The 16,698-nt window shown below is 44.6% G+C and overlaps 2 protein-coding genes across 6 annotated transcripts in view; one reads left to right on the forward strand and one right to left on the reverse strand.

The window, feature by feature from the left end:
* The window catches only part of plekhg3 (pleckstrin homology and RhoGEF domain containing G3), a 197,201-nt gene that overhangs the window by 165,321 nt on the left and 15,182 nt on the right, over positions 1–16,698 (forward strand). For all 3 annotated transcript variants that reach the window (XM_087990097.1, XM_087990098.1, XM_087990099.1), the window contains 5 exons: positions 3,659–3,745; positions 4,315–4,348; positions 5,632–5,733; positions 8,862–8,900; positions 11,683–11,693. In XM_087990097.1, the coding sequence (XP_087846223.1) occupies positions 3,659–3,745; positions 4,315–4,348; positions 5,632–5,733; positions 8,862–8,900; positions 11,683–11,693 (273 nt within the window). The remainder of the gene's footprint in view (positions 1–3,658; positions 3,746–4,314; positions 4,349–5,631; positions 5,734–8,861; positions 8,901–11,682; positions 11,694–16,698) is intronic.
* srp14 (signal recognition particle 14) overlaps positions 1–16,698 on the reverse strand; it is a 62,696-nt gene that overhangs the window by 7,917 nt on the left and 38,081 nt on the right. The window lies entirely within an intron of this gene.

Genomic DNA, 16,698 nt, shown 5'->3' on the forward strand with positions numbered 1-16,698 from the left:
CTGGAAGAGCACAGCAGTTCAGGCAGCATCCAAGGAGGTTCGAAATCGACGTTTCGGGCAAAAGCCCTTCATCAGGAGTCAGGAGGTGAATTACTTGCTGCAGCATTCCTAGCCTGTAACATGCTTTTGTAGCCAGTCCAGTTGAGTTTCTCGTCAATAATAAACCCCCCCAGGAAGTTGATAGTGGAGGATTCAGTGATGGTAACACCATTGAATGTCACACATCTCTGCATGGAACTCTGCTGTACTACTACACATTTTACCATCCTGTCTTTGCCAGCAACCCTCATTACTATCTGTTACATTAATAGAATTTGTAACATTTGCAAACTTTGTATGAAAACTTTTCATGAGTGTCCCTTCAGCACTTTTCAGACGCTAGACCACCAAAAAATAACCAAAGAATTATAGATGCTGGAAACTTGAAACAAAATCAGAAACCTCTGGGAAAACTTCAGCTCTCAGAAGGGTCACTGGACTTGAAACTCAACTCATCCTTCTCTCCACAGATGCCAGCTTTTCTTAGTAATACCTGATTTTGCAAAGCAGACCCTGCCTGATTGTCATAATTGTGCGCAATGAGCGGTGGCTGGAAAATAGGCCACAGCCGATTTAGGGGATTAGATTAGATTATTTACAGTGTGGAAACAGGCCGTTCGGCCCAACAAGTCCACACCGACCCGCCGAAGATGTTGAAGTCAAAATCTAATGGGCTCACGACCTACTCCAGAAAAGCACCAGATCTAAGCCAGTACACTGAAGTCGTATTGAACAAATATTTCGTTGTTAAGGTGCCAACTTTTGGATGAAGTTTTAAATTGAGGGCCCAGTTGTCCCCTTGAGTGAATTACTTTTGTTGATTTTTATTAGTTGCACTCTTTTTTTTAAAAGAAAAAGGCACTTACTACATTTTAATTTTTTTTGTGTTGTAAGTGTGAGGCATTGCATTTTGGAAGCTCTTATAAAGGTTATACACAAATGGTAGGTCCCTGGGGAGTACTGAGGAACAAAGGTGGTGAGGGTCCAGAGGAGATTCACCAGGATCTTGTCTGGGATAAAAAGTCTCAGGAGACACGAGATAGGCTGGTTTATTTTCCCCCTGGAGCAGAGGAGGCTGAGGGGGTGATCTGATTAAAGTATACAAAATTACGAGAGAGTGGATTGTGAGAACCTTTTCCTCATGGCGGGTGTGCCTCAGACCAGAGGGTTGAACTTATGTTATGGAGGAAGTGGAATGGAAGAGAATCTGAGGAAATGTTTATGCACCCAGAGAGTGTGTGAAATAACTGCACCGAGATGGGTATCCTGTCACCAAATCACCCTTTATTTACTGAACTGTGGAGACTTTAAATCTCCTGCTTATATATTTTTTTGTCTATATCCTTTTTTTTTGCTACATTTTAATTGATACTGATGTCAGTCATCAATTATCAATAACCGCTGAGAGGAAACAGAGTTAGTCATAGAGATGTATAGCATGGAAACAGACCCTTCGGTCCATCCCGACCAGATATCCCAACCCAATCTAGTCCCATCTGCCAGCACCCGGCCCATATCCCTCCAAACCCTTTCTATTCGTATACCCATCCAAATGCCTCTTAAATGTTGCAATTGTACCAGCCTCCTCCACATCCTCTGCCAGCTCATTCCATACAGGTACCACCCTCTGCGTGAAAACGTTGCCCCTTAGGTCTCTTTTATATCTTTCCCGTCTCACCCTAAACCTATGCCCTCCAGTTCTGGACTCCCCGACCCCAGGGAAAAGACTTTGTCTATTTATCCAATCTATGCCCCTCATAATTTTGTAAACCTCTATAAGGTCACCCCTCAGCCTTCGACGCTCCAGGGAAAACAGCCCCAGCCTATTCAACCTCTCCCTACGGCTCAAATCCTCCAACCCTGGCGACATCCTTGTAAATCTTTTCTGAACCCTTTCAAGTTTCACAATATCTTTCCGATAGGAAGGAGACCAGAATTGCACGCAAAATTCCAACAGTGGCCTAACCAATGTCCTTTACAGATGCAACATGACCTCCCAACTCCTGTACTCATTATTCTGACCAATAAAGGAAAGCATACCAAATGCCTTCTACACTATCCTATCTACCTGCGACTCCACTTTCAAGGAGCTATGAACCTGCACTCCAAGGTCTCTTTGTTCAGCAACACTCCCTAGGACCTTACCATTAAACGTATAAGTCCTGCAAAGATTTGCTTTTCCAAAATGCAGCACCTCACATTTATCTCCCATGGGGAACCTTGTCGAACGCCTTACTGAAGTCCATATAGATCACATCTACTGCTCTGCCCTCATCAATCTTCTTTGTTACTTCAAAAAACTCAATCAAGTTTGTGAGACATGATTTCCCACACACAAAGCCATGTTGACTATCCCGAATCAGTCCTTGCCTTTCCAAATACATGTACATCCTGTCCCTCAGGATTCCCTCCAACAACTTGCCCACCACCGAGGTCAAGCTCACCGGTCTATAGTTCCCTGGCTTGTCTTTACCGCCCTTCTTAAACAGTGGCACCACGTTTGCAAACCTCCAGTCTTCCGGCACCTCACCTGTGACTATCAATGATACAAATATCTCAGCAAGCGGCCCAGCAATCACTTCTCTGGCTTCCCACAGAGTTCTAGGGTACACCTGATCAGGTACTGGCGATTTATCCACCCTTAACCGTTTCAAGGCATCCAGCACTCCCTCCTCTGTAATCTGGACATTTTGGAAGATGTCACCATCTATTTCCCTACAGTCTATATCTTCCACATTCTTTTCCACAGTAAGTACTGATGCAAAATATTCATTTAGTATCTCCCCCATTTTCTGTGGCTCCACACAAAGGCCGCCTTGCTGATCTTTGAGGGGCCCTATTCTCTCCCTAGTTACCCTTTTGTCCTTAATGTATTTGAAAAAACCCTTTGGAGTCTCCTTAATTCTATTTGCTAAAGCTATCTCATGTCCCCGTTTTGCCATCCTGATTTCCCTCTTAAGTATACTCCTACTTTCTTTATACTCTTCTAAGGATTCATTCGATCTATCCTGTCTATACCTGACATAAGCTTCCTTCTTTTTCTTAACCAAACCCTCAATTTCTTTAGTCATCCAGCATTCCCTATACCTACTAGCCTTCCCTTACACCCTGACAGGAATATACCTTCTCTGGATTCTTGTTATCTCATTTCTGAAGGCTTCCCATTTTCCAGCCGTCCCTTTACCTGCGAATATCTGCCTCCAATCAGCTTTCGAAAGTTCTTGCCTAATGCCGTCAAAATTGGCCTTTCTCCAATTTAGAACTTCAACATTTAGATCTGGTCTATCCTTTTCCATCACTATTTTAAAACGAATAGAATTATGGTCACTGGCCCCAACGTGCTCCCCCACTGACACCTCAGTCACCTGTCCTGCCTTATTTCCCAAGAGTAGGTCAGGTTTTGCACCTTCTCTAGTAGGTACATCCACATGCTGAATCAAAAAATTGTCTTGTACACACTTAAGAAATTCCTCTCCATCTAAACCTTTAACACTATGGCACTATAGTCGATGTTTTTTATCCACAAACGTATGAGTTAGGAGCACAGGCAGGCCACTCAGCCTTTTGAACCTGTCTTTCCATTCATTAAGTGACTGTATGACATTCTGGTCTCTCTCAGGCAAAGACAGTGGAAGAAAAGCGTCTCTGGACACACCACATCAAGAGGTTAATTCTAGAGAACTACCATGCCATTATTCCCCAGAAGGTGAGCTGCTCCTTGAATCAAAACAGGCTACTGGTAGTGTGGCACTGAATACCAGGTCCATCACAAACATTAGGTAACAGTATTTAATGCCATATCTATTATGCAATTTCTTTTTTGGCCACCTTACTTTGGGGCCTTGTATTTAAATCCCACCTAGACAGCTTCAGGATGGATGTTGGAAACTGAATGTTGGAGACAGTTGTGGATAAGGTTTCCCATGCATTAATAGGTTGCTTGGTCTCTACCTACTGTAGTCTAACCGATGTCAATTCAACCTATTTCAACCCAACCTACTCTAAGGCAATCTGCACTAATCCAACCTGACCCAGTCCAGACTGTGTGGGTGTGGGTTTCTCTCTCTCACGGTCTTTCTGGTACTGTGCCTTCAACCACTGATGTGCACATGACCTGGTATTGACTATTCTTGCTTAATAAGATGTAATAAGCAGTTGCCAGCTGTCCCCGGTCTGAGTTGTGTGATGCTGGTAGGATACTGTTTACTCCCTTGCCTCTGTGTTCATATATACCCCTTGGCTCAAAGTAACTTGACATTTATCATTTCCTTTCAGGCCAAGGAAGCCATCTTGGAAATGGATTCTTACTGTAAGTACGACATTCTCAGACTGACATGTTACTTTAAAGCTTTAAACATCTGGTTTGGAAGCCTATGTTTTCTTCACCTTATCAAAATGAAAGGTTGGGGAAAGTGGAAGCTGAATTGTGACATTTCAGGGGTGTACTTTTGAATATATCCTGGATGAATGCAGGATCCAATGCAAACTGAGATTTGGTGTCTAGACCCTACACTGTGGAAGCGGGCCATTTGGCCCATCAAGTCGACACACCAACGCTCTGAACAGTATCTCGCCAAGGCCCAATCCCACCCTATCCCTGTAGCCTTGCATTTTCCAATGGCTAAACCACCTAACCTACACATTTCTGGACACTATGAGCAATGTAGCATGGCCAATCCACCTAACCTGCCCATTTTTGGAATCTAGGAGGAAACCGGAGCACCTGGAGAAAACCTATGCGGACATGGGGAGAATGCGCAAACTCCAGACAGACACCCAAGACTGGAATCAAACTGGGGAACCTGATGCTGTGCGGCAGCGGTTTTAACCACTGAGCCACCATGCCATCCCAGTAGAAAAAAAAAGTTTTTCTCAAAAGTACTCTCTAAGTGGCAGTTTCCAATGTAAAATTGTCCTAGATTAGGTTTGACGTGGCCTATTCAGGGTAGCACAAAGATACCTAACATGGGAATTAAGGCGATCAGCCTAGTGTCGTCAGAGAATTTGTATTGGGATTGGAACTGAGGCTAGTTGTTGGACCAGAGTAGAGGGAGATTTTGGTCAACATCTGACCTGGGTCTTGTGATACAAAGCTGAAAGTGTGCAACCTTCCCTTTTTGTTACTTTTCTGTAGGATCTAGTTAAAGTGTCGTCTTATTCTGAATACGAGGTGGGCCAATTCAAAACTAACCTGCATTTATGATATTTAAGTGAGTTAAATACTTATCCTAAGGAACTGCCTTCTAAGGTGGCCAGTGGAGGCAGATATCATATAACTTGCTTGAGTCATTAGAATTGATTTTCAATGGAATAAAGTATTTTGGGACGTCTTTTGAAATGCGATGGGTAGTCAAGGTAGGGCCTTTTCAAGGGAAAGGATCCGTGTCCAAGTCTATTTTAGATGAATTGATACAATTGTTCAATAACTTCATTATTAGGTGACAATCTGAATGGTAGGTGAGTTCAACAGACATTCTCTTTTTAAAAATTTTGTTATTCTTGTGTTCCTGAACATTGACAGTGTATTCCTCCTCAACATAAGCCCAGTGGCTGACAGGTAATTGATTGCTCTTCCTGCTGTGATCCTTCTAGATCCTTCCAAGTACCGGTACAGCCCGGAAAGATCCAAAAAATCTATGACTAGTCAACCGGTGGAGGAGCTTGTGAGCTACCGCAGGGGCCGCAGGCAGTCTGGTAAGACCTAGTATGGGGTCAGATGGGCAAGGGGCAAACATAGGGACCAGGAGAAACCCCTTCCCCCATCCACTCCAGCCACCTTAACCCACCCACATGTGACTGACTGGGGAGGGAGTGTGGTACAGGATGGTTATAGCACCGGAGAAGGCCATTCAGCCCACCCGATGCCAAGCGGTGATCTTTAAACCGATGTGGAGAATGCGGCAGGTTTGGCAGCATCCATGAAAATAGACAGACTTAGCGTTTCAACTCTGTTGCCTTGGCTTATTCGCGGGTTCCCAGGCTGCCTGCTATCTTGGTGGCCTGGAGGGGGCCTTTGTTTCACATTCACACTGTGTGCGCGTGAGGTCATGATCCCCTCTTTCATCAAACGAAGAGGCTGCTCCTCGGTTTCTTGCTAAACTTCAGTCCCGTCTCCCCGATATTTTGGACACCTTTTGTGGACGGGAAGCATGTTGGAGGCTGGCCACCTTATCTCAGCCAGAAACTTCGACAAGTCCAAGCAGAATGCCTTTGCGATAGGGCCAGATCATTCAGCCCAATTCTACAGCTCGTTTCCATGGATACATTTGACACCCACGCCAGCCTTCCTGGAGAGGGAGCCTGTGTCATTCACTTGAGGCCCTGCACAAGAGGTGGGCCATCAGAGAAACAGGAGTGCGTTGTCCATATCTTTAATTCAATTTTTTGTTGAATTTTAATTTTGTTGAAGTTTATTGGATGCACTTTATTTCAGAAAGAGGAAGGCACTTTCTACATCTTAATTGATACTGACATCAATCATCAATTATCAAGAACTGCTGAGAGGAAAACCAAGTTGATTGATGTTTTTCATCTATAAGTGTACGAATTATGAGCAGGAATAGGCCAGTTGGCCCTTCGAACCTGCCATCCCATTCAATAAGATCATGGCTGATCTGATCTCCATGTTCCCGCCCACCCACAGTAACCTTTCACCCTTTGTTTTCTTCCTCTGCCTTAAAAAAAAATTGAGGAAGCCAGTTCCAAAGACTCACCATCCTCTGAGGAAAAAAAGTTGTCATCACCTCTGTCCTAAAACTGGTGACCCCCTTAGAATCTAGAGCAGTTTTAAAAACTTGACAATTCAGGAGCGGCATTCCCTCGCTCAGTTTTAATTTCTCTGACACCACACTTGCAATTTAGTGACTTTCAGGATTTAGCCAGGCACAGGCAATTACAATGCCGGCCTGCTCTGTCCATAAGTGAAGAACAAAGAACAAAGAAAATTTACAGCCCTGGAACAGGCCCTTCGGCCGTCCAAGCCTGAGCCGATCCAAATGTACTGTCTAAACTGTCGGTCAATTCCTAAGCATCTGTATCCCTCTGCTCCCCACCTACTCATGCATCCGTCCAGAAGGGAAAAGTTGATGGGCAGAGAGATCTGGGAGTGCAGGTCCATTGTACCTTGAAGGTTGCACAGGTGGATAGAGTGGTCAAGAAGGTATATGGTATGCTTGCCTTCATTGGATGGGTTTTTGATATAAGAGCTGGCAAGTCATGTTAAAATTGTACAAGACATTGGTTCGGCCGCATTTAGAATACGGTGTACAGTTCTGGTCGCCACATTACCAAAAGGATGTGAACGCTTTGGAGAGGGTGCAGAGAAGGTTTACGAGGGTGTTGCCTGATATTGGAGGTGCTAGTTATGAAGAAAGGTTGAGTAGGTTAGGTTTATTTTCATTAGAAAAATGAACCTGATTGAGGTTTATAAAATCATGAAGGGTATAGACAGGGTGGATAGAGACAAGCTTTTTCCCAGGGTGAAGGAATCAATAACGAGAGGTCACGCTTTCAAGGTGAGAGGTGGAAAGTTGAAGGGGGATACACACGGCAAGTACACAGAGGGTGGTGGGCATTTGTAACGCCTTGTCTGCAGAGGTGGTAGAGACAGGCACGGTAGATTCACTTAAGATTCGTTTCTAAATATAAATAGGTACTATCCCTCAGTACCCTCTCCACAAACTTTCCCACCACCAACATCAGGCTCACTGGTCTGTAGTTACCTGGAATATCCCAACTACCCTTCTTGTACAGGGGGACAACATGAGCAATCTTCCAGTCCTGCAGTACCTCACCTGTATTTAAGGATCCCACAAAGATATCTGTCAGGGCCCCAGCTATTTCCTCCCTCTCCTCCCTCAGCAACCTGGGATGGATCCCATCCGGTCCTGGGGATGTGTCCACCCTAATAACCTGTGGCCTACCCAACACATCTTCCCTACTTATGTCAATGTGATCCAGACTAATTAAACTTCTATCTCCAATCTCAACATTCATCATGTTCCTCTCCTCTGTGAACACTGATGCAACGTAATCATTCAGAATCTCACCCATTCTCTCAGGTTCGACACACAGCCTTCTTCATTATCCTTTAGTGGATCAATCCTTTCTCCAGTTACCCTGAGAAACATGTTTCTCTGAGAAACATTGTCAGTGCCACAGAAGCAGCAACACCTCCCCATTTGCTTTACAGCTCCACTGACAAACCTTGAGTGGCTCAGCTGGGACACTGATAGACAGCATTGCAACTCCCTCCGCGCTCCCTCAACTCTGCCCACAATATGCAGATGCCACTTTGAGGTTCTGAAAGGAGCCACGTGCTGCAAACTTGACACGGCAACCACAGCCTGCATTTATGTAGCCCCCACCCCAAATATTCTGCTTTACAGGAATGCTATCGGCAAGATCCCATGCCAAGTCCACGTGGGCTTGCTGAATGAATTTAGCTGCATCTTGCTGTGAAGAGAGAGCTGGAGGGGTCAAGGAAGGAACTTGAGGGTAATTTGAATCCACCAGTGGGTCAAAGAGGGTGGGAGACCTGAGTTGGAGGAGCACAGTTCTCAACAGGTTGTTGAGTTGGAAATGTTTTTACTTGAGTGTCAGACAGTAGCAAACTCACCGTGCTGAAAAGGCCAGCAATTCTAAGGTGTACAAATTTGTCTATTAATGTGGCTCACTAGTGATTTGAACTGGAGTCTTCAGTGAAAGGAATGCAAGGCTGTTGAGCCATTCATTTGTCTGGCAATAATCTGACAGGATACCTTTATCTCTTACTCATTTTTTTTCTCTCTCGTTTATCCAATCCCGCCCCCCGACCCCAACAGAGCCGACGAAACAGATCCTGAAATCCTTGGTGCAGAGCGGTGAGTGAATTTACTCCCGGCAAAATAAATACCCGGTTTATGTGCCTTCTGACACTCCTCCTTCTGATTTCTCTTGCAAAGGTGTCACCTTGAGCAGTGGACTCGCTCCATGGATGCAGGCAGTATACCATCCAAGGGACAATCCTTCACCTTTGAGATCCCTCCCCACAATCCCTTCACTGCAGCCCCTGTGTGCATTATGACCTACTGAATATGAGCAACTCTATTCAACTGTGGGAGGCTTCACGATTAGAAATATCATCCTCCCCACCCAGCATAGGACCAGTAGAAGCAGGCCATTTGGCCCTTCCAACATCTTCCACCATTCAAAGAGATGACGGCTGCTCGGCCCATCGATTTCCCATCCCCACCCAACCTGCTTCCGTAACCATTACTTCTCATCACCAACAAAGATCTACCGATGTTAATTTTGAAATTTTCAAAAAATTCCTTTTTTTGGGAAGGAGTTTTTCAGTTTTCCAATATCTTTAGCTTGAAGTGTGTCCTGACATCACTCTGCACAGTCTGGTTGTAATTTTAAGGTTAAGTTCCTTTAATTTGGACTTGGGAAATCATTTCTCCTCGACCAAGAGACTCAGATTCAAGTCCCACCTACTCCAGGGGTGCGCAATAACATCTCTCAATTGGTTGATTAGAAACAAAAAATAGGAAATAATCTCAAATCCAGTATTTGGGGATAATGAAGTTACTTCAGTTAGAACCTAGGTTTAAGTTGGACCCACCATTTTCATAAACTATGACAATTTATTTTTTTAAAATTTGGAATTAAGGGTCTAATAATGACCATGGAACAGTGGTTGATTTGTTGTTGAGAAGACTACCCTGTAAACATCAGAATCCCCTCTGTTAGATCACCCCTTCAGTTTACATACTCGAGGCAATGCAACTTCATCTACTCTCATACCCTTTTTAACCCCACTATTGTTCTAGCCAGTCTGTGTTTATATTCCCTTCAAATGTTACCAAAGGTACCATTCTTCCAGAGATGGTTTATTCCCTCTATGGAAAAATAGTTCCTTCAAGGTTAAAATTTCGAAAAATGATGCCATGATCAATCTGTAAATAACATTAGTGTTTGGCTCGGAGTAAAATTCTTCCCTTCCTCACATTCTCCACCTCTTTCTAAAGACACTGATCCGTTACTTGGATGGTTCTTTCTGAGGCATCTTTGGTAACCCAAGCCTGAAATTGGCCACAGACTATTAGGCTATGGGGGGTGGGGGGTGGGGGGAGCACAGATGATCAGATGTGAGCCTCTGTGATATTTATCCATTATACTCATGGTTTCATAGTTACAGAAGGAGAAGGAGGCCATTTGGCCTGTCAAGACTGCTCCGCCATTCATTTAAGATCATGGCTGATCTATCCATCGTCTCATCTCCTCCTACCTGCATTATTCCCGCAACCCTTAATTCCCCTACCATGCAAAAACCAATCCACCTATGTCTTGAATATATTTAATGAAGCTGTCTCTACTGCTTCCTTGGGCAGAGAATTCCATAGATTCACTACTCTCTGGGAAAAGCAGTTCCTCTTCATCTCTGTCCTAAATCTACTTCCCCCAATCTTGAGACCATAGGACGAGCTTATTGGTCTTTTAAGAAAGACTTTCTTTGATGTAACTGTCACTACCTAAGCACTGAAGTGTTTTGTAAATAATTAAATACTTCTGAAGTGGAGTCACTTGTAACATAAGAAACACAGCAGCTAATTTACACAGAGTAAGCTCCTACAAACAGCAATGTGATAATGATCAGACAATCTACGTTACTGATGCATGATGTTAAATATCAGCCAGAGCATGAAGGGTAACCTCCCCCACTCTTCTTTAAAATATTTATTATATAAAATCGTTTTTGACAGGACAGATTTCAACATTTCATTAGCTTATCTAGAAAACTGTACATCTGACAGTGTGGCATTTCCCAGCACAGTGTGAACTTGGGTCTTGTTCTCATTACTTGATCACACAAGCTTTGACCCAGAGGCGAGAGAGCTACCAGCCTTGAGGCTGAGCCTTCATCAGCCTCTGCCCACATTCTGACATGTTTTCCTCTTGCTGTATATTCATACATCCTCTCCTTGATGCTCGAGATGGCTGTATAATAGGCTGCACCAGATTCAGGGGATGTTGAAGTCAAAGTGTAAGGAGCTCAAAACCTCCTCCAGAAAAGCACCAGATCTGTCAAATATACTGTGTAAATATTTCATTGTTGAAGTTGCCAACGTTTGGATGAAGTTTCACATCGAAGGCCCAGTTGTCCCCTTGAGTGAATCTTGAAAAAAAAATTCCAGTGCACTTTTCCAAAGAAGGGATGTCCTTCATAATTCTTTATCCCTCAAACATCATAAAGATTCTGATGATTTAGCTATCTCATTGCCATTGGTGGGAGCTTGCTTGTTGCTAAACTACTTACATTTCAATAATGACAAACTTTTGAAAGGACCTCATTGCTTGGAAAGCACGTTGGGATGTCCTGAAGTCATATAAATGTTACCTTCTCAACAGTTAATCATCTTCCAACATGTCTTTGTTCCCAGAGGTTCCAGTCCCAGTGCTACTTGAGTACCCACTCTTTCTGCCGAATAAGCATTACTGCTAATTTGACAGTGATCACTCATTTCCTCATTGTCCAGCCTTCCCAATATGTGATATCTAATATTCTGTGTGTGTCTCTCTCTTTCCCCCCCCCCACCCCCCAACCCTTTCCCATACTGCTTTCCTCTGATGTGACGGCTCCCTCCTCCTTTAAATCTACAGTTTCGCTGAAGGTAAGACCATCACCCCTCCAATTGTATTGTAACGCTTGCTTTTGTTTATTAAACTGCATGTGTCCGTGCTAATGGGTAATTGCAATGTTTTTCACTCTTACCCCTCATCAAAAAGGAGTTAGATTCTTAGCTCGACTCTGGCTTTTCAACCTCCCTCCAGAGTCCAGGCTTGGAACCTGGAGTACCTGGCAACCTGTTTGTCCAGCATAAATTACTGGCACACTCCTCAATCACACAGGCCCATCTGATGGTCATCATCAACAGCAATTAGCTTATGGTGGTCACGTTGCACTCTAGCCTTCTAACTTGGACGCAGTATGCTCAGTGGCAGCACAGACCTGAGAGATCTGGTTGACGTTGGCCCAGGGTAAGGCTCAGTCAGAACTTTTCAGACCCCTGACTTGCTGAGCCAAAAAAAGAGACAAAACAAAACTGCAGGTACTGCAATCCTGAGTAGACCAGCAGGAGGCTGGAAGAACACAGCAAACCAGGCGGCATCAGGAGATGGAGAAGTTGACGTTTCAGATATAACTAGGAGAAAGTGAGGACTGCAGATGCTGGGGATCAGAGCTTAAAAATGTGTTGCTGGAAAAGCGCAGCAGGTCAGGCAGCATCAAAGGAGAAGGAGAATCGACGTTTCGGGCGTAAGCCATGCTTTGATGCTGCCTGACCTGCTGCGCTTTTCCAGCAACACATTTTTAAGTTTCAGACATAACCCTTCTTCAGGAATGGAGGTGTGGGTAGGGGGAGTTGCCGATAGGGGTTGGGAGGGATAAGGGGAAGAGTTTTGGGTGGGGAGTGGGTCGGAATGGTGAGATAGTGATAGGTAAACACATATGGTAGGTATGACCTGGTTGGTCAATGGGAAGAATGAATCCAATTGGTAGCTGGAAGGAGGGGTCGGTAGGAGGAGGGGCTGGAGACGGAATTGAGGGATGGGTGGGAAGGTTATTTGAGTTCTCCAATTTCAATGTTGAGTCCTCCGGGTTGTAGGCTGCCCAGGCGGAAGATGAGGTGGTGTTCCTCAAACTTGTGGTCTGATTCATTGTGGCAATGGAGGAGGCCAAGGATGGACATGTCAGAGAGGGAGTGGGAAGGGAAAATGGGTGGTGATTGGGAGGTCAGGCTGGCCCTTTCGGGACGGGCTGAGATATTCTGAGAAACATTCCCTTAGTTTACATTTGGTCTCACAGATGCAGAGAAGCCTGAAGCATTCAGACTGATCCTGATTGTGCAAGGTGTTGGTATCACACCCTGCCTATTCGTAGAGGAACCAGGCTCTCCCAATTCACACACATTTTAAACAACAGACTTGTGAATGGCTCACAGCTTGAGGCTTGGTCTGTATCTTGTTGCCAGGTAACAAAGTACACCAATGCCTCTGTGTCCCCACCCCCACAGACATTGGCTTGGCACTCACTCTAGAGGTTTCAGTCTATTATTTCCCCTTCTGTATCCACCTGGTGAAGCCGTTAATTTGATGCTGAATAATTGCTTGGTGTCTTTAAAAGAAGTTAAGAAGTTGAAGCTTTTCATCTTGCAGTCATTGGGACTAGGAATGCAAGACTTTGAGGGGGTGAAGGGAAGGGATGTTTTGTACAGCATGAGAAGAGGATGATAATTGGTTGGGTCACGGTTGGCGTGGAAATACTTTGGGAACAGCTAATTGCCAATCTTAATTCTCAGACCTGGCAGGTTCACTCTGATTGGCCGGGATGTTGCCATGGGAATGCAGCAGAGCTTGACCCCTTTTGTTTTTCCCCCCAATGAAAAAGGTGCAGAGTATGTGCTAACTAGTTTCACCGGAAATAAGAGTCCTGTGGACCATCATCTGTACCTTGCAGCTAAACTCTGCTGCACTCCTGACCAGTCAGAGTCTACCTGCCTACTCCGAGAACTGAGATTGACAGGAACTGTTTCTGCTACATTTGCATGTTAATAGTGCCCCAGTCAGCAATCTCCTCTTCTCATGTCTTATAAATGTTCCATTTTTCTTGCATCCCAGTCCTGACGAGTGCAAGATTAAAAAGCGTGACTTCTCTCTTTTTTTACAAATTGCACCATTCAATTGACAAAGTACATTGAAGGTCCCTTTAGGAAATCTAGTTATCAGGCCAAAGGCTGACCTGCCGCTGGAGAAAATTCAGCTGTTGTATGGACTCTGTGGGGTTGATCTGTACTCTCCTCAAGAGGAGTTAACATGGCGTCAAGGATTTTACTGCTTAACTTTGAGACAGAGCTCTGGTCCAGGTGATTAAAACATCTGCCGGTTACAAAGTGTATTAACTGTTGCTTGTGTGTTAATGGACCCATAAGAGAACTGAATAACAAGCCAAGCTGCTCACTTTATGTTTTGGATAGTCTCCCAGCAGGGGCTGCCATCCCAAAGTAATGCATTGAGCTGAGCATCACAGCTCACTCTCTTCAGAGATCTGATATAATAACGAGGGAAATAGGATGGCATGAATGCTCAGTGGTTAGCACTGCTGCCTCGCAGCACCGGGAGGCTGGGTTTAATACCACCCTCAGGCAACTGTGTAGAGTTGGCATGTTCTCCCTGTGTCTATATGGGTTTCCTCCCACAGTCCAAAAATGTGCAAGTTAGATGGATTGGCCATATTAAATTGCCTATAAGGATTTGTAGGTTTGGGGGATTAGCCATGAGGAATACAGGGTTACAGGGATAAAGTAGGGGGTTGGGTCTGGGTGGGATGCTCTTCAGAGGGTTGGCAAGGACTCAATGGGCTGAATGGTCTGCTTCCAAACTGCAGGGATTCTATGAAGTAGAGATGTAAAGCATGGAATGTGGGAAGATCCCAGAATAATGATGCTTATTAATTGCTTATGTCATCCTTGGGGCTGTGATATCTTGTATTTCTTCTTGCACATGTTCTTGGGATGTGAATGCTGGCAATAAGTGGATACAACTGAACAATTTGTTGAGCTGTTTCAAAGGGCAGTTGGCAATCAACAGCATTGGTATGGGACTGGAGTCACATTTAGATGAGACTGGGTAAGAGCAACATTGCGTTGCCCATTTCTGGTTACCCATGAAGTGGTGGTCGGTAGTTATTTATAAAAGGCCTTGGAAAATGTCAGGACACAAAGTTCATCAGCACCAGTGAATTATTTTGGAGGTATAAACATGGGTTTGACTTGGGAAATGACAGTTTGGGCAGAGCAAGACTTCACAAATGCGATGATGAGAAGACCAAACGTGAGGTTGGTCAGGCATAAGATAGTGGCACTTGAATGCATGACCTTCAGGCTCGAGGCAATAGTGCAGTCATTAAGCTGTGCCCTTCACACAGGGTGAGAGGACTTCAGTTGTCCAGCTTTGATTCTCAGTCTGGCGCATTTCCTAAAATGGAATTAAAGGTGATAGAAAAATATCAGGAAGCCCAAGTCAAACCGCAGGAGGACGCCAACAGACTGAGCAGACCAGGAATTCAACTTGGAAACGTGTGAGATAATGCATAGAACATTGAGCGTAGAACATTACAGCGCAGTACAAGCCCTTCAGCCCTCGACGTTGTGCTGACCTGTGGAACCAATCTGAAACCCATCTAACCAACACAATTCCATTCTTGTCCATTTAAATGCCCTTAAAGTTGGCAAGGCTACTACTGTTGCAGGCAGTTTGTACCATGCCCCAACTACTGAGTAGAGAAACTAACTCTGACATCTGTCCTATATCAATCACCCCTCCATTTAAAGCTATGTCCTCTTGTGCTAGCCATTGCCATCCAAGGAAAAAGGCTCTCACTGTCCAACCTATCTAACCCTCTGATTATCTTATATGTCTCAATTAAGTCACCTCTCAACCTCCTCTCTAACAAATACAGCCTCAAGTCTCTCAGCCTTTCCTCATAAGACCTTCCCTCCATCCCAGGCAACATCTTAGTAAATCTCCTCTGAACCCTTATCAAAGCTTCCACATCCTTCCTATAATCCCAGAATTGTATGCAATACTCCAAATGTGGCCGCACCAGAGTTTTGTACAGCTGCAGCATGATCTCATGGTTCCGAAACTCAATCCCTCGATTAAACAAAAGCTAACACACCGAATAGCTCCTTAACAACCCTGTTAACCTGGGTGGCAACTTTCAGGAATCTGTGTACCTGGACACCAAGATCTCTCTGCTCATGTACACTACCAAGAATCTTACCATTAGCCCAGTACTCTGCATTCCTGTTACTCCTTCCAAAGTGAATCACCTCACACTTTTCTGCATTAAACCCCATTTGCCACCTCTCAGCCCAGCTCTGCTGCTTATCTATGCCTCTCTCTAACCTACTACATCCTTTGTCACTATCCACAACTCTACTGACCTTAGTGTCATCCACAAATTTACTAACCCATCCTTCCTGCCTTCATCCAGGTCATTTATAAAAATGACAAACAATAGTGGACCCAAAGCAGATCCTTGCGGTACCCCACTAGTAACTGAACTCCAGGATGAATACTTCCCATCAACCACCACCCTCTGTCTTCTTTCAGCTAGCCAGTTTCTGATCCAAACTGCTACATCACCCTCAATCCCATGCCTCAGTATTTTGTGCCATAGTCCACCGTGGGGAACCTTATCAAATGCCTTACTGAAATCCACATCAACCACTTTATCCTCATCCACCTGTTTGGTCACCTTCTCAAAGAAGGCAGCTAGGGAGGGTTAATAAGGCAAGGAACTAGACCATGAATGGCAGGACCCTGGAAAGCACCAGCTCGGAGAGATCTTGGTGTGCATATTCACAAATCCCTGAAGGGAGCTGGGCAGGTAGGTAAGGTTGTTAAGAAGGTATATAGAATCCTCACCTTTATTACCCAAGGCAAAGATGTCAAGAGAAGCCAATTATGCTGGAACTGTTTACAATGGTGGAGTATTGAGCGCGGCTCTGGTCACCACTTTATTGGAAAGGATGTCATTTGATCTGAGTTTTGAGGAAAAATTAGATGGGCTAGCGTTGTTTCACCTGGTTGCCAAGGTTGAGATGGGGACCTGGT

Source organism: Chiloscyllium plagiosum, unplaced genomic scaffold (assembly GCF_037043375.1).
Source record: "Chiloscyllium plagiosum isolate Xiang-an unplaced genomic scaffold, Cpla_swu_hap1 HiC_scaffold_8, whole genome shotgun sequence".
Taxonomy (NCBI): domain Eukaryota; kingdom Metazoa; phylum Chordata; class Chondrichthyes; order Orectolobiformes; family Hemiscylliidae; genus Chiloscyllium; species Chiloscyllium plagiosum.